We start from the raw sequence: 21,604 nt of genomic DNA on the forward strand, positions 1-21,604 counted from the left end.
ATTATCAAAATTAAACGAAATAAACATTTGAAATATATGAGTTTGTATGTAATGTATGAATATAATATACAAGTTTCACTTTTTAAATGGAATTACTGAAATCAATCTACTTTTTCATGATATTCTAATTTTATGACCAGCACCTGTATAAGGCAGACTAGACAAAACATGAAATATCTTGGATTTAAACTATATAAGTCAAAGTATAGTTTATATTTTTGTCTGTTCGTATGTATGACTTATGACAGTTTTTCAGCCTTTTGAACCATCACATTTTGCTGAAGTCGGGTTCTGTGGAAAGGTTATGAACAATTAATATCTTGACTAACTTCAGTTTGGAGAAACAGAGTTTAGTTTCGACAGAACTGATGAGCTGCTGTCTTAAAACAACTCCAGTCTCAAAAACTTTACATACAAATGCAGTTATTTAAAACTTTTCACTGCCATCCGTTTTGTGTTAAACAATTATTCCAGCTGAAATATCAAATTCCCTGCCAGAGGGGCAAAGTGGCTCTCTTTTTTTTTTTTTTTAAACGTGCTCTTCGTTCTCGCAGGTACCACGCCTTCGATAACACTCGAAAGGAGACGGAGGAAAACACTCAAGTTCCCGAGCTGATGGAGAAGGTGGAGGAAATGATCACCGACAACCAAGGTTTGGCAGGTTTTAATATTCTGGGCGTACGACAGACGTGACGTCGGGGGCTTCATTATTTTCGCGCTGGCATGAGTAACGACGCTGCGTTCACAGAGCGTCCGTGGCTTCTACGATGATTGCGTCATAAATCAAAGCGCCATTTGTGTTCCAGAGCCAACCTAAAAAAGGCTTGAGTGAATAATTGATTTCTGCCTTCATGCAGGCTGGTACTTCGAGGTGAACGAATTGATTTTACTGGAGGAAGAGCAGGCCAGGAGGGCGCTGGAGGAGGAGAGGATGAGGATGGAGGAGCATGCCAGGCAGAGGGAGCAGATGATTGGAGGCCCGCCTAGAGGTGTGAGGCAGCTCCGCTTGTGCTTGTGTGTGTTAGAGTGTGTAAAAGAGCGAGTCAGGCAGTAAAGGAGGGAGCTAAGTGTGCATCTGCTGTAAAAACCTCCCCAACAGATGCTCCAGTTAGTTCTGATTATGCTTTCAGTTACTGTTACACTGTTTGTTTGAGCATCGTTTTTTTCTTTTTCTTTCTGTTTGTCTTCTGGGCGCACAGAGCTGAGGTTACTGCTGCTGGGCTGGAAGGGCGTTGGGAAGAGCTCGGTGGGGAACGCCATCCTGGGCCGTCGGTTCTTCGAGTCGGGCCAGGAGACGGAGCTGTGCCTCCGGAGGCAAGCGCTGGTGTGCGGGCGGCGCGTCACCATCGTGGACACCCCGGGCTGGGACTGGTTCTCAGTAAGGCGGACCCCAAAGCGGATCCGTCAGGAGACGCAGCGAGGGGCCGCCCTGCTGCGACCAGGACCCCACACCCTGCTGCTGGTCCTGCCCGTGGTGTCGTCGCTCACCGCCAGGAAGAGGCGGACACTCCTGGCTCACATAGAGACTCTGTTCGGCGACAGCGCGTGCCTCCACACCATGGTGCTGTTCAGCTGCGGCGACTGGCTGGGCCGCACCCCCATCGAGGAGCACATCCTGAGAGGGGGGCGGGAGCTGCAGAGACTGCTGGAGTTCTGTGGGAACTATTACCACGTCATGGACAGTAAGACCCCCGGGAAGGACCGGAGTGTGTCGCTTCTGCTGGATAAGATCGAAGAGATGATCAGGGAGAACGGCGACAGGGCCTTCCTCCCCATTCAGGACGAGTGGCGTAAGTCACACACTTACATTTTTATTCATATTTTGCCTTGTGCTGTTGCTTACAAGCTTATTTTAAAAGAGGTCACTTTTATATATTTACAGTTCTGTGAAAAAATTAGTCCCCTTGCAGATTTCTTCTGTTTTTGATTTTTTGATACACTTGCACGTTTCAGATCATGAAACAAACCTTAATACCAGACAAAGGTATCAATACAAAATGCACTTTTTAAATGGTGGTTTCATTCATTAAGAGGCAAAAAGCTCTCCAAACCAGCATGATCCTGTGTGACAAAGTAATTGCCACTCTTGATTTAACTGTAATTAACCACATTTTTTAGAAAGCTGAGTTCAGTTTCAGTAGTCACAGCCAGGCCTGATTACTGCCAGACCTGCAGAATCAAAAAATCACTTAAATAGATCCATTATCTACACATGGAGAAAACATGAAACAGTGGTGATCCTTCCCAGGAGCATCCGCCCGATCAAAATTACTCTGAGAGCGCATCGACGACTCATCCAGGAGGTCCCAAAGGAGCCCTGAACATCTTCTGAAGGCCTCAGTTAAGGTCAGAGTTCATGATTCAACAAAAAGAAAGAGACGAAGAGCAAAATGTTCCAAGGCAAAACCACCAAAACAAAAACAACAGAAAGGCCCGGCTCTCATTTGCCAGAAAAACATCTTCACGATTCCTTAAGACTGTCAGCAAAATATCCTGTGGACTGACGAGACAAATGTGGAACCTTTTGGTTACATCTGATGTAAAGCTAACACAGCATTTCAGAAAATATAAAAACACCTTATATACAGTCAAACATGGTGGTGGTAGTGTGATGATCTGGGGCTGCTTTGCTGCTTCAGGACCTGGACGACTTGCTGTAATTGATGGAACCACGAATTCTGCTCTCTGCCAGCAAATCCAGAAGGAGAACGTCACTGAAGCTCACACGGGTTCTGCAGCAGGACGGCGATCTGAAGCAGCGAAATTCCTCCGCAGCCATGAGAACGACTCATCGCCAGTCATCACGAATACCTGCATTCTTTTTTTTTTTTACTCTGGTCAACGTCGTCTGATGTTAAAATTTGTTCACTGATTTGTGTGACGGAAAAGCAAAACCAGACGAAATCTGCAAAACTTTATTTTTTATTTCTTTTTTCACAGCACTTTAAATGAAAGGAATTACAAAAGACAACGAAGTCAGGTGGAGAAATGTCATGTCTCGCTTTTTTAAATACGTGTTCGTACCGAACTCAGTGCGACCTGTGCGTTTCAGAAATGATGAGGCACGCTGACTTATTAACAGAACCGGTTCCAGCTGACGCCCTGGAAGTGTGTCAGAGCTCAGGAGAAATGGGCCGGGTCTTGCTGAAATCAGCAGAACCTTCGTTTAAAAAGAAAAAAAAAAGACACTGTCAGTGTTTGTTCCTCCAGAACTCTAAATTTGTCATTCAGCATTAAAGAGATAGTGCAGATCTTTTGAAGTGGTTATCAATAAGTAATATCTTACCTGCTGTAGATAGCTCTTGTGGAGAGTTCAGAGGAATAGCATTACTTGTTCCACGTGTATTAAAGCAGCCTTCAGTGCTAACCTGACTGATGAGCTAACGACTAGTCCGAGCAGGACCACGACTACAGTAGATCGCCGCGTCTTAAAACAAGTCCAGTCTCGAAAAACGTCATAGCTGTTCATGTGAACTCTATTTTATAACGCTTTACATTGCCGCTAGTTTCATATGACATGGTTATTTTTGTAAAATGTTCTAGATATTTGCAAAAACAAATGGCAGCAGCTAGCAGTAGCCTGTGGCACTTCCTGCAAGAATGTCATTATTTCTGCTGGAATAACCATATAACGTGAAACTGATGGCGTTAGGGGTTTTGAAATAGAATTTACATGAACCACTTTGGAAGTTGAAGCGATCCGCTTTGGTCCTGGCCTCACTCTGACTAGCCATCAGCTCATCAGTCCAGTCAGAAATAAACTCGGTTTCTCCAAACTAAGGTGAGAGAAACACAGCAAGTCAGATATTTGTTCACACTTCAGACGCTCTGAAGTGCCCCTTTAGTGAAGCCTGCAGGTTACTTGAGCCGTGTGCACCAAAGCAGCTCTTGGTGCTGTAAGTGGTCAGTCTTGGCTTTCAAACTGTGCACTGATTTAAAAAAACAACAACAACAAATGGCAGGCCTCCTCTTTAGCCTGAGGGATACGCGATTATCGCCTGAAAGGGGGGCGATCATGTAACCGCCTGCATCTGGATGTTTGTCTGTCCTCATGAACCACTGAACAGATTTTAATAAAACTCTCAGAAAGTCGACATAAAGAAATAAAATCCGGCTTTAACTCAGCCAATTTTACAGACATTGAGCTGAAATTTGGCGTGGTAGTAGCTGAGTCTTTCACATACACACTCTCTAAGCGTGACATCTCACGATATTGTATGAGATGGCCAAAATGCCTACAACTCCATCATTTTTCAGATTAAATAGAACTTGATCTAAAACTCTGTCTTCTAAGATGCATTCCTTTAATGAAGGCTAGGCCTTTAATTGTATCGTCTGAGTTACATTCCACAGATTACCCAGATGTTTTAGAAGAAGTGTTGTACATCTGAGCGGGACTCGAGTTTGCGCCAGCTGCGGTTCCGGGATGGTTGACGCTAAAATCACTGTGCTCTCGTTTCGCAGTGAGCGAGGAGAGCTCCTACTCCTCCGACAACACCGAGCCCGAGGACGACTGCCGAGGCTGCCAGCTGCAGTGACACGAGGGGGCGCTTCGAAGGACGAGCTGTCCGCCTGTCTCTTTCTCCATCCTTGAGCCTCTCCAGTAGGGCCCAGATTATCACCTCATGTAACTTTAACCTCATCTATGTAACCTTCTGACGAGTTTCAGGGAAGACCTAACAGTTCGGAGCACCAGTCTTACAATAAGTAGCTCTTTGTTAAAGAACTGAAGACCATACCCACTGTTTACCCAGTCTTAACTAACAGTAGATGAGCAACCATATCCAGATAACACTGTAGGCGAACCCTTCAAACCAAAGAGGGGGGGAGGAATACTCCGCACTGTTGAAGAGACTGCGTCTATGCTCAGTCTGCACTGATACGCTCGGTTCGACAAAACTGAGATCAAAATGTAGGAACGTGCTGCAGCAGGCCCGCCACCTGGCGCCTGAGCGATAAGGAGCCCTTAAACGATCCGCTTCAGGTGCCGCTTGTGCTCATTTTTTAATCACTTGCCGAAGTGAAAGCAAGAGCAAATTAAAAGGAAAAAAGACAAAGAAGAACTTGTGCTGCAGTCGTCAGAGCAGAAATGTGTACATAGCTTTCAGTAAATGTAAAAGTAGCCCAGATTTGAAACCTGCTGCCACTCATTCATCTTTCATTTTCAGGAGATTAAAAATGTTCTTCATCAAACATTGATTGGAGTCTGCTCAGGGTTGAACTGATCCCTTCAGAGCAGGAGGGGGATTCTGGCGCCTTCACAGGAGCTCTGATCGATGCCGTTTGCTTTCGCCGCAGACGGGGTTCGAACTGGAGTCTCTCTGTGACCGTTCGTCTTCAGGTCGTTCTCAGAATGTTGGATTTCCTTTGGGTTGCCTCGTTCTAAAATCAAAAGCGGTTTAATATTTTCCAGCGCCACAGCCGAAGCCTTTATCCTCAAGGAGAGCGAGAAGAACTGGGAATCAGGCTGAAAGGAGGGGGGGGGTGCCGAGTCAGATCCCCGCGGAGCGGCTCCGCTACGGTCACGCATCCAGCACAAATATCGACAAGGTAGACCCATTTAACGTGCCTCAGCATCGAAGCGGGGGGGAACACGGGACTCCGAAGCCCTGCAGCAGCAGAGTTGTATCTTCAACGCTACATCGAGCTTTCCTCATGCCACAGAAACAGAATAACCTCATGAACCATTCAGGCTCCCGTTGGGCTTTTACTACCTGCTAACCTTTTCTACATCAGCGAGCTCCTGACATCAGTGGTGATGTTTACAGCAACAACAACAAAAAAAGATTTAATATGTTAATGTATATCGAGCTGTCAGAGGCATGTCAAAACACCGCATGCAAACTAACGAGTGCCTATAGAGTTGAAGGCAACCTCACTTTTTATTCCTCTGACTCTTCTTGGAAGACGAAACGTCTGAATTTTCTTGTTACATCTATTTAAAAAAGAAAAAAAATAAATAAGAAGAAGAAAGAAAAGGGAAATTCGCAGGATGGATGAGCTAAGTAGTTTGTGACGGATACCACTGCCAGGCTGCAAAGTTTCATTTTCTCTTCACGATGTAACAAAAGAAAAAAGAAAAAGGAAGATCAAACCTCGTGTCCCAGCTCCTTCTACTTTTTCCTGACTCAGCGCTTCTCCTTGTGACGTAGGCTTCCCGCAGCTCTTAGTGTGCCAAGCATGACTTCAGAATTTATTACCGAGGTGTTTCGTTTCGAGTCCTAGAGAGTCTCGCTCCAGTTGTGAATACGCCGTGTATAATTAGTGTACATAACATGTCCAATTGTAAGCTCTTAGCCAAGCATTTTTTGCACTGTGTATATTCTGCCACTGTACCGTAGCCAAAGTGATGTTACCGACCGTGTGGTAAATCTTGTTTGGTGATCTGTACTTTGATCATTCAATAAAAGATGCAAATAGGTTTTGTTGGGTGGTTTTTCATCCCACGTGCCGCCGCCTGGAACTCCCAGCTTCAGTCTGTAAAAGCCTAACAGTGACTCCGTTTTAAACTTTAATTGATGTTTTCTGCTGTGAGCTTCAGAGCTCCAGAGTTAGGGTTTTTCCTGCTCGATTCACAAATATTTGCCTGCGCGGACATTTTATTTGCTGTACTTTGTGAATTTCATCAACGCCTCAGAGCACTTTATTCCTGATCAAGCTGCACACTTGTTTTTTATGTATTTTTGCAAAGATTTCTCCGGAGCTGCAGGGGTAAACTGGCGACAGAAATGGAAGAATAGCACCCTGAACGTTCAAATGTGTGGAGTCAGACGGTGCCACTAGATGGCAGGCAGGCCAAATAGATTACTAACCGAGGTTTACTTAGATTGACATCATCGCCACCTTCATGAATGACTCCCATCGGATATCTCTTATTACCTTTCACAGTGAGGCTTTTTACACAGGCAGCATTCACACCAACAAGTTTTGTTTTTTTTTGTTTTTTTCTTTACCCTGGAGAAAATTATTTGCATATTTCCCCTGCACCATTTTAGTTTTGGCTTCCCTCCACTGAAGTATAGATCATCGACTAAGCTTCCTGGACAGAAGCCCAGGCCAATTACAGCGAGCCCGCGGTCGTAAGATGAATGTAAGCATTTCTGTGGGTAACGCTGCTCAGATGGTGTGCATAGGTCAGCAGCACCAACCCCCCTCCCCCAAATGTCCACCAGGCACTGACAAATATGTACTTTTAAAGGTATAAAGCATGCACCAGAATTATACTTAAACTGATTCCTTCGTGCTCTTTTAGTTCTCCTCCCACTTGCCTTTAGGCTTTTTTTACAGGATATCATGTCTTTTCAGGTTTTGATGAATACTAAACTCATGTTTATTGAAGCCAGCTTAGATTGTTCATCTCATGCTTACTTTTGAAGTTGCACTATTAATCACGAAATGGCATTTATAATTACATGCCCAATAAAAAGCTTTGACTTAAATGTTACAGCTGCAAGAAACCAAACAAATTCATGTAGTTAGGTTTAGGACTCTTTATTTGACTCATTCTATAGATAGTCTGGTTACACTAGATTACACACACAACTTTAAAAAACCTGCTGTCAAAGTACAGAGGTCCAGAAATATTAAGTACACACAAGTAACATTTCATAAGGTTAGATGCTCTAAATATAGATGCACAAACATGTCTAATATCAGTGCTGGATACATGGAGAATCAGACAGTAGTTCCAAAACAGGCTGCACAAACAAACATGCTATACTGACACATAACGGCGTTAAAGAGCTAAAAATCTAAAACTTCTCCCTTCCTGATTCACACAATCAGCTTCTCTGCTCGGGTCTGATCATTAGGGGTCAGCACTGAGACCTTTTTTGAGCCTAGTCTGGCGGACTTCATCCATCAGCTCTTTGAGATACTCGATCTCCCTGGCCATGGACTCGGCCTTCTCAGTCAGCTCCACGTTCTTCCTCTCCAGCTGCACGTACTCCGTGAGGAGCGAATCCTGCTCGGCTCTCTTCTTCTGTCTGTAACGGGTGGCGGCCGTTTTGTTCTGCTCCATCTTCTTTTGCTTCTTGTCTTTGGGCGCTTTCGAAGATGCCCTCCCTGCTCCGCCTGCAGCTCGAAGGCACACGACCTCACTGGTGGCGGCAACGGGCGAGGACGGACCAGATTTCTGTTTCGGCTCGGGATACGGCCTGCTCCTTAGGGACTTTTGAGGAGAGGAGGTCGGAGGGGAACACCGAATTACCCCGGGCGTGGCGGTGACATCATTTTGGGGAGCCAGCACAAGGACGATGCGAGTTGGGGAAAGGGAGAGCACGATCTTCGGGACCTGGGGGACCACAGAGGCTACCACGGTCTTCACCTCACTCTCAGAGATATCCACTTCGCTGCCCAGATCCAGAGTAAAGGCTGGGGAGGAGGGACAATCAACCACAGCAGGAGAGGGATCGGGAGAAGCAGGTTCCGACTTGATTTCAAGCTCCTCCTGGGCATCTGGGACACAGAGTGGAGAGGAGGGAACCTCTTGCCCACCAACGTGAGATTCAGGCTCATCTACTGTGACAACAGAGGGATCTGAATCAACAGTGGGAAGGGATGGAGGAGGAACATTAGGAAAGGCAGCGGAGGAAGAGCTCGAGAGCGCAGGAAGAGTTGGCAGCTGGAAGGGGTCCAGCTCCATGGAGCAATCCAGGGAATCGAGGAGGCCTTCTGAAGAGTTGGGAGTCCCTTCAGCAGGACCGCAGGAGTCAATCAGAGAGTCCAGGTCGAAGTCACTCAGATCCACCCTCTCACCCATCCAGTCAAAACCACCAAGCACATCCTCTGAGGACAGAAAAAACACAAGACAGTCAGGTTTTGCTCCATCAAGTAGGCATAAGCCATAACTTGTGTTATTAAAAAAATAATCGCTACCTTTGCGGTCACCTGATGGCGCCTGGCTGTACCTCAGCTGACCAGGCTGGTCAAACCAAGAGAAGGGGAGCAGGTCAGACTCCGCCCCGGCTTTGTCCCCATGGAGGAGCTCGGCGGACGGCGAGTGAGGAGGAGAGTAAAAAGGAGGAGGAGACAAGGACAAAGACGGCGATGAGGAAGCGAGGGGTGACACGGGAGACGCGCGCCCCCGCAGCGAGCTTCCGCCTCCTCCTTGCTGTACATCATCAGGGTTCGCTAACAGGGAGTCCATGGCGTCAGCCGTGGGAGAGGAAGGCCAGAGAAGGGCCTCCATATCTTCCAGGCCAAACTGTGAGCTTGTCATCGTCATGGTCATAGTGGCTGTTGTTGGTCACAAATGGGGTGTGTGACAACTCCTGGGTGGTAATGAACTCGTTTATGCTGTCAAATACAGCAGTGCTGAAGGTTTTTATGTAGGACCTGAAAGAAAGAAGACAAAAATCGTAAATTTAAAATTAATATGCAGCACTAATCAGTCATTTTTCTGACTTTAAAATGTGCAGACGGGTGTTATTTAAATGTATAAACAGAGGTGAGCTAAAGTTTTTCTCATTGTAGCTAGACTGCCCCCTGGTGGCTGGACTACACCCTGCTCGGATCACGTGGTTTCTCCTCAGATCACGTGGTTCCTCCCAGACACCGGTCTTATGACTCTGACGCGAATCCGCTCTAACAGGGTCAAGGACTCCACCATCCTTCACCACCAGGCAGCTGCTACCGTTTAGCTCTCCATTTAGCCACCGAGAGCCGCCATTTTGACACAGAAAAAAAACACTTCCTGCCACGTTGGCACCACACAGCCACTCGGAAAATAGATTTAATTAAACGTCTTGTTTACAAAAACGTAACTACACAATAGGGCCAATAAATAATAAACAATAAGTATCTTTGTTACTTTAAGTCCATCAATGTATTAAAATCTAAATGCTTTATTTTAGGCTATTTATATTGTCACTTATTTAAAACTTGTCTTAAATCTGCTGCAAGCGTTGAACGCATATTAAGTGGGTATTACATAGCTACACACTCGTTCGACCGGCTGGCCTCTGTAGGCCGGAACAGCCCGTCAGTGAGTAAAAACACAAAAATAACACTTACGACATTTTGTTGATGTAGAAGTGACTCAGTGCACTGGCTGGATGCACTGTTTTGTTGGCTGCTGCTGGGTCGCGGCACACGTTTACACTGCCATTTCGGCAAAAGAGAGCGATATCCAACTACGATGTTTCTTTGTTGTTCTTCAGAGAAGAAAATGGCGGACGCGACGGTGAGCCGGTGATAAAGAACCGGAGCGTGGACGGGAAGGTGGTATCCTTCCGCTGCGCCTGCAATATCCCTACGCCTCCTATCGATCCCTACTGACAGAAGTGGGACTAGATGACCTGTTTTGAAATTTAATATCATTATTTTGCTTTGACCTCTTTAGAGGAGGAAGTATTAAGTTTTAGTCTCTCTCTGCCCTTTTGGCTCAAAGAGACTATAACAAAATGGGTCAAGGTTAACGTTAACTTGCAAACCCTCAAGATTTACATAATTAAAAAATTAATCTCTTGGTTAATTGTGTCATGATTAATTCATATTTTATATTAGTTATAGATGTACATCCAGTATTACTTCCTGAGCGTTTCAGTAAAATCCATCCAATTGTTCATGAGATATTTTGTTAACAGACATATGCACACAGTGGGCGATCGTGAAGTTTCAGCAACACATCACATGGCAGTGATGCAATTTACGTTATACTAACAGCCCAGCTAAGTGTAGTTAGCAACAAAAACAGCTTCATAAACAGCCAGCTCCATAGTTATTGCCTGCTGCCATAAAAATTGGGTGATCATGTAATTACGTGATTAAATGACATTAAATGAAACATCAGAACAGCAGAAATGAAATGGCACTGAGATTCATTACAACTGGCAGATTTTCACAAGTATTCAACACTTTAAATGTGCCTTTAATTGACACACCTAAATTATGAAATATAAAAGAATTTAACAGATGTGCCTAATCAGGTTGAGGGTCTGGGCTTTGACTGGATCACTGCAGAACCTTGATTCGTTTCTTTTTCAGCCGTTCTGTTGGAGATTAGCTGCTATGTTTGGGATCATTGTCTTTTTGCATCATGACACAGTTTGGTCCAACCTTTCAGCTGCTGGACAGATGGCCTCACATCTGACTATAGGAGTTCAGGTGGACTCAATGACTGTAAGGAGCCCAAACCATCAGCCTTCCACTACCGTGCTGACAGTAGTCATCAGGTGTTTGTGCTGATATGTCGTTTGATTGACAGCGCTATGCTCTCTATTTCAACCTCATCCGACCAAAGAACAAAGAACGGAAGTGTTGTGGTTCATTCAGATGCAACTTTCCAAACAAAAGCTGTGCTGCTGTGTTTGTTTTAGAGAAAAGAGACTTTGTTCTGCAGCCCTTTCAAACAAGCCACACTTACTCAGTCTTTTTTTAACTGTCCTGTCATGAACTTTAACCTTTAACCTGCTAACTGAGGCCTGTAAAGTCTTGCTGATGTCTTTCCCCCTTGGCATTGTGTTAACACACACCTTGTATTCTCCTGCTTGGAGATCCCACTGATAATGATCAGTTAATCAATAAATTTGATCTTGAACTTCTTTATTTCATTGGAAGCCACAAGGCTGCATTTAGTTTTTTACTCACCGGTTTTCCATTTTGGCTTAATTTTGTTTAATATATAACAACATAGTTGTAATCTGTTGTGTGTTTTTTACACTTGAGTTTAGATTTAAATAACTTCAGAACCTGGAAAAGATCAGACCAGTTTTAATACGTTCTTATATGTAAAACCCTAAAACTGAAAGAGGGTAGACTTCTGTTTCCTCATGACTGTAGTTGCTGATGTTTAATTGAGTAAATGCCAATAAATCCAACAATAAATGACCACATTTTAATTTTAAATATCTCGACCACACACATACACAGAGCCACAAACAGAAATGCACAGAGTTCTTCTTTCGTCAGCTTAAAATTTCCCACATTTGAATCAGATAATCTAGTTCCTCCTGCAGACTTCGGATCAGAGTGGCCACTCTACCTGAAAACCTGCTCTTATTCGACTTCTTCAGCTTCTGGCCCCCCTCTGGCCTTTCTCACGTGCATGGCTCGCCGAGTAAACGACCTGCACGAGAAAAAAAGACACAAGGCAAAACCCTCACTGCCATGTTATTTTGCACCAATGAGAAGAAACAAAACGACCGAAACAACGTTACCGGTTCACAAAGAGAGGTGCTTATCATGATACCGAATGTGTTACCTGATTTCTTCGTCTATACAGACGACGTACTGAGCTGGAGCCAGGGCATCAGGTTCAGCTGAAATTACCACAGAAAGATGGATTAAATGCAAGACATTTACAACTGTATGTTGCAGCAGAAATAATAAGGGAGACAGGAAGACTCAGCTTGCTAATTGCATCTTTCAGAAAACAGTTCAGTGATGCAGCCCCCTTTAGTTCACCAACTGAGCTGGTCATAAATTAAATCAGAGGAGGTGTGCAGTAGCGTTAACACTGAGGGCTCCATGCAAAACACACGCTGGACATCTCCTAGTCTAAATCTTGCTGCCAGCCGGCCACTCGGTCTATCTGTCACCGCTTCACACCCTCGAGCTGTGATACGCAAAGCTCATGTCGGTCGTTAAAGCTCTATCACTAACTTGCCTGCTGGCTCAGAGGCATAACAGCGGCTGGTTGACTTTAAACCCCCACACGCCGCCTTGATCCTTTCATAAATCACACCCGTTTTGCGAGAAGGCACCTCAGTCCCAGCTTGAAGGGTTTTACGAAAGTGGCTTTATTTTCCGTCACAGTTCACACTCTGATCTGTGTAACAAAGTATTTCCTTGTGTGTTTTTCCGCGTTAAAGGTTGTGAACAAGCGGCAAACTTTTTGCCTCAGTTTGTTGCTTCTTTCTGCACGATGACATAATATTCATCTGTGTCCAAGCTGTGCTTACCGGACACTCTTTTCAGCCACTGTAACAGCTCAGTCATGTCCTGGGAAAAACAGATTACTTTTTTAATCAAAGACAAGACTTTTGGCTCAGTTCATTTATAGAAAGTGAATAAAAAGTGTACAGAAGTCCTTACGTCTGTGGACAGTTGATATATGGAGCCGTACTCGCTCTGGCAGTCTTGTTCAGGACAAAGCCTTGACCTCCTCTTTCCCTAAAATGTTTTAAAACAAAAAGATTTCTGAAATATAATCCTCATTGATTTAGAAGTCATGCCTGTGTGTGTACAGTGATAGTGTTTCTTACCATGTCGTGTTCTTCTTCTGGTAAAACATCGATGTATCGAGATAGCCTTCTGTGGTTGTAGTGTGTACGTGAATAAGGAGGGTCCTGTTGGTTGACTGAGGGTGTCGACGGTGTGCTCTGGAATAGACAAAAATAAATATGTTGACCATCAGTTGGACTGAAAATGCAGCGGCGTTTGAAAATGAAATAAATGGCGCTGAGTTCACATTTCATCGGTAACTTTGGCATTTCTAACAATAGTTCCAAATGCTGTTTACCTCTGATATTTACATTTATAACCCTTTATTTATGTGGCTTTTCATAGTTACTGTACCTAGTTCTGGTGAGTTTTTCATTCATCGAAACAACAAGAAACTCTTAGATGATATACAGCCATCTGACGCCTTCATTTTAATTAAATGTGAATTATTCCAGAAAACAGTGACGTTTTATAGTCCAAGGGAGCGTTAAACCCTAAAGCACAGTGGTGGAAGTGTTATGGTCTGGCATTGTGTCTCTGCCTCCATGACTGAGCAGCTTGAAGTTACTAATGAAAAATGTGTGCGTGCTTAAAAAAAATGTCTCAAACAGCTTGCAGGTAGGAAATTTAGCGTCAAAAAATGGACAAAAACTTGAATGAAGGCTAATCCCTGAAACGGCTTTAACACAAAACACCTGTTGAGATGTTTGTTTTGTTAACCGTCCTTCTGTTTATTTTTGAATAGAATTTACTCACTAGGTACGTTCATATAGCAACACGACTGGTCTGTTTTGTTGCTGTTTTGCATTCTTCACAATGGTTCCCCAGCCCCGCGGCGACGGTCTTACCCGTAGGTTTGGCACAACAACCATCGAGGTGCTGCGGTAGAGCCGAGGTGGAACTGCAGGTTTGCTCGGACTGTCTGGGTCCTGAAAATGCGAAACACTTGAACTTTGACGTTGTGGCTCAGTAACAACTAAAAGTTTATCCAGGCTGTAGAGCGTGTTAGACATCAAGCTGCTCTTGTCTGAGAAGTTCAGGTGTTATATCTCTATAAAGAGACACATGCACGCTAAAAAGAGCCAATCGAATATTGGAATATAATATTATATTGGAATATAATATTCCAATCGAATATTGGAACTGAATTGAAAATCTTTATTCATTTCATTAAAACAAAAATAAATATATATACAATAAACAACAACAAATATATATATATAAATCATTAATAAAATGAAAGGCAGCAGAAAGAAGAAAAAATCTTATAATATCTGCCCCTTTTTTTCAATTTAGTAATTGAAACAATAATAATCTACCAGAAAATGAAAAAAACAGTTTTAAATCTGTCTTGAATAACAATTTGTGTTTCCTTAATAATACAGCTTTTATCATTCTTTTAAATATACACATTGATCTGGCCTTTTTGACATTACTTTCCAGATTATTTCATAATCTAATTCCTTGAATTGAAGTACCCCGTTCCTTCAAACTGGTTCGAAATTTAGGTTTAATATTAAAAACATTCGACAGAAAACGTAGTTGAGATACACCACCCTCTCATTTCCATTAAGATTTATTGTGTCCTCCTGGTTCTATGGATCCAACAGAGAAACTAGTTTTTTTTTTTTAGATGTCTTAAATAAGTGTGGTGTGAGACTGCTAACCTCTTCATGACGATAAAAAAAGGTAAAATGTACGCAGCCTTACCCTTGATGTTTGACTTTCTGCAGGATTTGGTATGTTAGCATAAAGAGAAGAGGTAGGTTCTGGCCGAGGAGGAGGAGGAGGAGGAGGCGGAGGAGGCGGAGGAGGAAGAAGAGGTCTCTTTTTAATACTAGGAGCAGGAGGCTGAAGAGGGCAGAAATACGCAATTGTGAAAACATCAACATCAACATCATCAAACGGTTTACTGTTCAAAAGAGAATCGATTGAGGAAATACCCAGAAGCCACTCGTGTGTCTGTGTCTTGTATGAAACTACAACCGATAACTGTACCAGAGGGTTCAGTCGAAGGTAAATGGACTTCTTTTCAGTTTTTTTAAAGATGTTTTGCTTCTCATCTGAGGAGATTTCTCTGTTCAAACTGAAAAGGGTGAAGTTTCAAGGTGCAATAAATAAAAGAAGCAAAAACAAGTGCAGTTGCCTTCAGTTGATCCTATCATTATCACCATAGCTTGGATGACATAAGAGACTTCATTAGTAACTAGTGACTGGCTGTTTGAGTTCATATACAAACCAAAATCAGGAGGCCCACGTGCTGTTTTGTGCTCTTTTGAAACTCATTAAATAACAAAAACTGTAAGGTTTAATTTGTCCAACACAAAACAAACCACAGAACATTGATTAGCACCTGTCCTTCGAGATATCAGCTTTCAGGTCTTTTTGTCAGTGGAAGAAAGTTAGCCAATTTGCACACATCCCAAATATAAAAAGTAATCGTTTAAGAGTAAAAATAAATAAATAAAAATATCATGTTTAAGATAACACTGTGTGATACAGTTTTTGTTCCTGGTATAAAGAACTGGAAACTTACAGTTTGAACCCAGAAACAAGACAAAAGTGAAACGTTGTTACCCAGTGTAATACGGACTTTGTCAGTCGGGTCAGCAGTTGTTCTTGAGTAATAATTTTGCCCGCTGACGGCTGCTGTCGAGTTTCCATCTCTGCTCCCCGATGGAGGGAGGGGAGGAGGATGAGCGGGGCGAGGCCTCATGTAGACGTCAGACTTCCCCTCACTTTGGTTACTCTGGCCACAAAATATTATGACAGAAGTTCATGAGTACCAAACTGATCTAACAAGGCTGAGTCAGGTCCTCTGGCTGGGTTCTAACCCTAACCCTAACCCTACACCCAAAACTAGTGGTTCACATGCAAAAGAGGACAATCGGCCTCTTTGAGTGTCACAACCAACTGGTTGATTCACTTCGTGAAGGTGCTGCTTATAAGGCTGAGTTTGCTTGCAGCTTCTCAGACTGAAGAAGTCTTTTGGATAAAAGACTAAAAGTAGAACCCGTCCAGAGGACCTGACTCAACCTTGTTATATTTTTCTACGTGGATTACTCAGCATCCATCAGAACAGTACAAACTGATATTTGCAAAACAACGTTACCAAGAGTCAAACATGCTCAGCTTACTGTTGCAGTGATTATGTTGCCTGGTTTGTCTGAAGGCTCATTAGTTTTGGTCATCCTGGTGCTGTTGCTTGTGTAGGTGCTGTACATTGTTCTGGTCCTCCTTATGTTGTTGGTTGAGTTGCTTGTGTTGGTGTAGTGGGGTTTGTTGGTCGTGTAGGTGCTGCTGGTGGTGTTGTTACTCATCATATCTGTTGTGTTGGTGTGGGAAGGGTTCTCTGTCTTGTTGCTGTTGCAGGTTGTGTTTGCTGGATCGGTGTAAGTGGTGTTGGTGGTGCTTGTGGTGTGGCATAGTCGGGGCTTCGGTTTGGATCTAATCCTTGGGAGAGGTGTAGGCTTGGGTTTGTCCTCTGACTGGCCTCCTTCTCTGATGGAAGCCTGAGAAAGAAAGATAATACTGTGAGTTAATTACAGCAAAATAAAACTCTTTAAAGTTCTAGTTTTCCAGCATTTGCAGATTTCTTCTTCAAAAGCTTAATAAAATGTAATTACAAGACAAACACCAAACAGAATACATTCAGTCTGCTCTTACCAATAATATATCTGGGTCCTCGTAGATATGGTCCAGGATTTCCTCTGAACTGGTGATGGGTGGCTTCTTCCTGTTGCCATTCCTTGACAGGTTTGGTGGCTTTGGGGGTTCAAATAATGAAAGAGTTCAACTTTTACTGTTAAAGGAACTGAAAAAGTCTGACACTGTTCAAAAGCTAGGACTCACTTCCTTTCATGATTTAAAAACCTGTGACAAGAAATGATGATCCGAGTCACGTTTTAGGCTCATGTAAAGCTGAGTCTAAACTCCTGCAGCCCGCTTATCTTCGCACATCAGCACATGTTGCAAACCTGATGGTTTCAACCACTTTATCTGATTTACTGTAGGTTCATGACTGGAACCGTTCCTGTTTCTTCCTGTGAGACTGCTGGGAGGGTTTCTTACCGGAGATTTTGACGTCTCAAACATGGAGTCACTCCGGTAGAGTCGAGGAGGAACTGCAGGAGGGACTGCGGCTCCACGTGAGACGTCTTTGTCCTGAAAATTACAAGATGTTCTTATTGCGACATTGTCATTTTATTTAATAGGTGTTGGTGATTGGTAGTTTGGCTAAAAATGCTGCCACATGAAGGACCTTTCACTGTTTACAGTGATCATAAATCTTATTGAAATCCTTCATATGTTATACTTGAATAATAAATACGAAGCATATTCAAGCTTCCAATAGTGCATGCTATTTTTGTTTAGTTAATAATTACATTTTGGACACTTTGCTTTTAGCTTTGTTAACAGAAGACATTTGACTTTTCAGAGGAGAAAAAAGAAACAATGAACGCTAAAAATAAAATTAGTTTATCAAGTATTATTTAGCTTGATAACATTTTTAGAATAAGTTATCTGTCTAATAACTTGTTGAAGTACTTTGTTTAAACTAATTTTAATACAGAACATACAAACTAAATTTGAAAGGGACTGGAACAAGGTGGATTTGTTTTAGGGGGATAAATTAAAATTTGTGAATGTTGCCTTTTTTTTCTTTTGTTCAAACAATTTGTTACAAAGTATTCATGGAAGATGGGCAGGAAAAAGACTGTTTAGATACTGTCAAATGACATATTAGAGACTCCTCACACGTGAAGAAGAGGTGGTCAGATGATTAAAATCGAACTTTTTGGCCATCAGTGACAACGCCACCACCTTATCATGCTGAGAACACCAGCTCCACAGTGAAGCATGGTGGTGGCAGCATCATGCTGTGGGGATGTTTATCATCAGCAGGGACTGGGAAGCTGGTAAAGGAAAGACGGATGGAGCAAAAAACAGAGAAATCCTATGAGGGACACACACAGTGGTTTAAGAAGAACCAGTCAAATGTCCTGGAATGGTGGAATGGTGCCTCATTATCACTTGCAATAAAGTTATAAAAAGCCAAATAAATACGGCAACAGAGGCGCTGAGTGTTTTTGCAACCCACTGCGTCTTTGGTTCAGCTAATAATTTTATTTTGTCGTTAATACGAAGTAAAAGGACATTTGTTTCATCACTGTAAAACACAACGTTCCTGCTTGAGTAAGAACGTCTGTGCTAACTTCCTCGGCAACAGCAGCAGACATGATGTGGGTTGTTTCTGGGGTTTCTTTTGGCCTCAGGGCAGAAGGGTTGGGCGGCAACATTTAACAAAAGTTTGAGATTAAAGTTTTCTTATTTCCTGATCTGTGCAGTTAGAAAGTCCCATTCTTTAGGGGCGTTTGCACGAACTATTAACTATCATTTTAGTCTGCAGCAGTTTCACTGTGTTGTTTATTTTGACACAAAGTGTTTAACTTTTATCTATCTTTCCTTTAGGTTAGTAATAGAGTTGCTCATGAACTGTAACTTCAATGAACTGTCTTTAAATCGGAGAAAGATGTTGACAAATGTTCAGGTTGCTGTGTTGCAAATGAAGTTTTTCAGGTAAACTACTATCTGCAGCTCTGTTATATGATTCCATAACAAACTAGTTTTGAGCTCCTGCTCATGATTAAATGGTTCACCTTGCCGTCTCAAAAATCCTGCTGAATGTTTTATTTAAAAACCTGCATGGTTTCAGATATATACATCCAGTTCTGCTACTTTTTGGGCAGTTAAATCCTTGTATCACACATGTTGTCAGGTAGAAACAGTGACATGTTCTGTCTGGGTTTTCTCATTTTCAGGAACATAAAGTACCGCAAAGAAAAGAGTTTTTCCTACCTTCATGCTCCGGCCTCAAACCTACTGTCCTGTTTCGTCTTCGATCATAGTGTACGGGTGTCGGAGATGGATGCTGCCGTCTGTCGCATTTCAGCCACAGACGCCTCCCTTTCCCGCTTTCTTCCTCGATCCGCTCTTCAGATAACCCGGCAGATGAGTGACGTGCCTGCAGTGCCTCGGAAAGCATGAAGAGAGATAGTGAAAATATGTGAAAGGATTCTATTCTTGTAAAAAGTCGACAATGACGTGACTGGAAATTCATATGCCCTTCAAGAATCCACCCTGCAGAGTCTGACGTGTAGCTCTTGATTCATTTTATTAATGACATTTTTGATCACAAGGTCCTGATTGGCTGCATTTATCATTTAAATGCTCAAAAGAGAGTTTGCATATGGGGACAATAAAGTCTTTTCTTTTCTACTCTAGTCTAGTGTAGTGATTCCCAGACTTTTCTTTTTTCTGACCCACAAAAAAGCAGCTGCAGAAGCGTGTGGCTCCAAAGTTTGCAAACTTTGCTAACAACCCTACTAAACAAGGGCCTCAGCAACTACGGTGCTGCTTTTATTCATGTAGGATTATTATATTTGTAATATTTATGGTGAAAATATCCCAACATCAATCTTTCTCCATTTAATTTGATTTCTGGAGATCATCTGGGGACCCTCACACCCTCACACACCCCCCACAGTGAGTTCCCGCCCCTCGACTGTGGGAGCCGCTGGTTCACTGCACAGTCTAACCTTGGGGTGAATTTGCCTGGGACTTCCACTCTTGAGAAGATTGGCGGCTGTCTTAAATGTTTTTCACCTGGGAATCGTCTTTCCCACTGTAGAATGATGGGCTCTGAGTTGCTTGGAAATGACCTTTGACCCTTCCCAGAATGATAGGCGGCAACAGCTGCTTCCCTGAGGTCATTGCTGATGTCGTTCTGCCTTGGCATTGTGCTAACACACACCTGTCTGGTCCAGAGCAGCAATTCATCTAAACTCCTGTGAAGGGAACAGATTGTGTTTATTATGTCCTGAGACTTTAAACACTAGAACTGAAGAAGGGTGGATTTTTGTGTTTCCATGACTGTATTTAGGCAGCTCTTAAGCCTAGATGGTTTATGGTGTGTGTGTGTGTGTGTGTGTGTGTGTGTGTGTGTGTGTGTGTGTGTGTGTGAGTGTGTGCGTGCGTGCGTGCGTGTGTGTGTGTGCGTGTGTGTGTGTGGGTGTGCGCGTGGGTGTGTGTGTGTGTGGGTGTGTGTGTGTGTGTGTGTGTGAGCGTAAACCTTTTGTTTAAATGCCATTCTTTGGATGACAGAGTCTGTGATTTCTCTGTCGGGGGTTTTATCAGAAACTGGCTCAGCAGGCCCGGCTGGTGTTTTGTCTGAAACACTGTTTATGTTCGGCAACGAGGTCCTTTTTTTAAATGCATTTTTGTATTTATCTTTGTGGTTATTGTTCAGAAAGAAAACCAAATCCTTGTGAAAGTCAAGTTGATTTAAGGTGTACGTTGTCTGACTGCGAACCCTTACATGTTCCCTCGTGAGATTTATAAACCGGATAAAGAACTTTTCTGAACTCAGCTCAACGTGAATTACATGGAAGGACAGTGCAAACCTTTTATCAAACCGATGTGTGTATGTGTGTGTGTGTGTGTGTGTGTGTGCCTCAGCGGAACAGAAAAATCTGGGTTATATGATTTAGAACACCCTGCAGAGTGTTCTGTGTTTCGAGCAAACGTCAGGTTTCTCAAGCTGCTTGCATAATTTCCCGGCCATTACAGCACAGGAGTAACTGCTGCAAGTTAATAAAGTGGAAACACTGCAACGGACCGAGAAGCACAGAAAATAAATGATCATCCCACCAAAACGTAAAGAAAATAAACAGAATGTGGATGTAGGAGAGCGTCTCAGGGACACAGATGTGTAGCACATTTTAGTGTGACAGTAAACAACTATTATCTTAGCTGCTCCTTGAACGACCTCGGTTTGAATTAGTGGAGTTTATTTCTGATTCTTCTGACAAGTTAGCAGCTGATCCTAGGACAGCCAAGGCCACAGTGGACTGCTGCTGTTTTAAGACAACTTTAATCTCAACAGTTTCATGGAGGTTATTTTATAAACCGTTATCCTGACATCTGTTTTACATTACAGGGTTATTCTGTAGGAAGCGTTCAGATATTCCTGCAGGAAGTGCCACACCTAGCTGCTGCTGTTTGTGGTTGCAAATAACCGCGTAATAATACGTTGATAACTGTGTAATGCAAAATTGCACGTGAACCACTGGAGTTGTTTTAAGACAGGAAACAATCCACTTTGGCCTTGGCCTCACTCAGACTAGCCATCAGCTCAACAATCTGGTCAGAATTAACCTTTTTTCTCCAAACTGAGGTCGTTCAAAGAGCCATCTACAACAGGTAAGATATTAATTGTCCATGTGTAATATGTTTAATATGTTTAAATCATTCTGCTTGTTCCTGCATAATGGAATAAAATGTGTTTTACTGTCTATTCATTTTAGGATATTTTCTTAATATGTGCTGTTATATAGGAGTCACAAGCAAACAAGTTCTTTTTTTTTCTTTTTAAAGCAGT

The 21,604-nt window shown here is 43.0% G+C and overlaps 3 protein-coding genes across 5 annotated transcripts in view; 1 reads left to right on the forward strand and 2 right to left on the reverse strand.

Annotated features, from left to right (window-relative positions):
• The window catches only part of si:dkey-110g7.8 (GTPase IMAP family member 8), an 11,892-nt gene extending 5,471 nt beyond the window's left edge, over positions 1–6,421 (forward strand). The window contains exons 4-7 of one of the 2 annotated variants that reach the window (XM_037978558.1): positions 555–652; positions 858–989; positions 1,200–1,790; positions 2,640–4,448. In XM_037978558.1, coding sequence (XP_037834486.1) covers positions 555–652; positions 858–989; positions 1,200–1,790; positions 2,640–2,872 — 1,054 coding nt within the window. In that variant the 3' untranslated portion in view covers positions 2,873–4,448. The other variant, XM_017416799.3, reaches the window with a different exon arrangement.
• Positions 6,422–7,475: 1,054 nt separating this feature from the next.
• On the reverse strand, positions 7,476–10,181 carry atf4b (activating transcription factor 4b). Its single transcript, XM_017416493.3, has 3 exons — positions 10,015–10,181; positions 8,878–9,336; positions 7,476–8,787 (listed from the first exon to the last, which is right to left on the reverse strand). The coding sequence occupies exons 2-3, from the start codon at positions 9,230–9,232 to the stop codon at positions 7,808–7,810; spliced, it is 1,335 nt and encodes a 444-aa protein (XP_017271982.1). The 5' UTR covers positions 9,233–9,336; positions 10,015–10,181; the 3' UTR covers positions 7,476–7,807.
• A 1,614-nt stretch (positions 10,182–11,795) lies between these two features.
• Positions 11,796–20,159, reverse strand: LOC108236191 (formin-like protein 14). 2 transcript variants are annotated; one of them, XM_025006040.2, is made up of 13 exons: positions 19,831–20,158; positions 19,024–19,189; positions 17,236–17,328; positions 16,831–16,929; positions 16,302–16,676; positions 15,758–15,913; positions 14,875–15,015; positions 14,013–14,093; positions 13,206–13,322; positions 13,036–13,113; positions 12,903–12,942; positions 12,203–12,260; positions 11,797–12,067 (listed from the first exon to the last, which is right to left on the reverse strand). In XM_025006040.2, the coding sequence occupies exons 2-13, from the start codon at positions 19,027–19,029 to the stop codon at positions 11,998–12,000; spliced, it is 1,314 nt and encodes a 437-aa protein (XP_024861808.1). In that variant the 5' UTR covers positions 19,030–19,189; positions 19,831–20,158; the 3' UTR covers positions 11,797–11,997. The 2 variants fall into 2 exon arrangements, with proteins under 2 accessions (XP_024861810.1, XP_024861808.1); XM_025006042.2 differs by lacking the exon at positions 14,013–14,093 and having other exon boundaries at positions 11,796–12,067; positions 19,024–20,159.
• Between the last annotated feature and the right edge of the window lie 1,445 nt (positions 20,160–21,604).

This window comes from Kryptolebias marmoratus, linkage group LG12 (assembly GCF_001649575.2).
Source record: "Kryptolebias marmoratus isolate JLee-2015 linkage group LG12, ASM164957v2, whole genome shotgun sequence".
NCBI classification, from domain to species: Eukaryota; Metazoa; Chordata; class Actinopteri; order Cyprinodontiformes; family Rivulidae; genus Kryptolebias; species Kryptolebias marmoratus.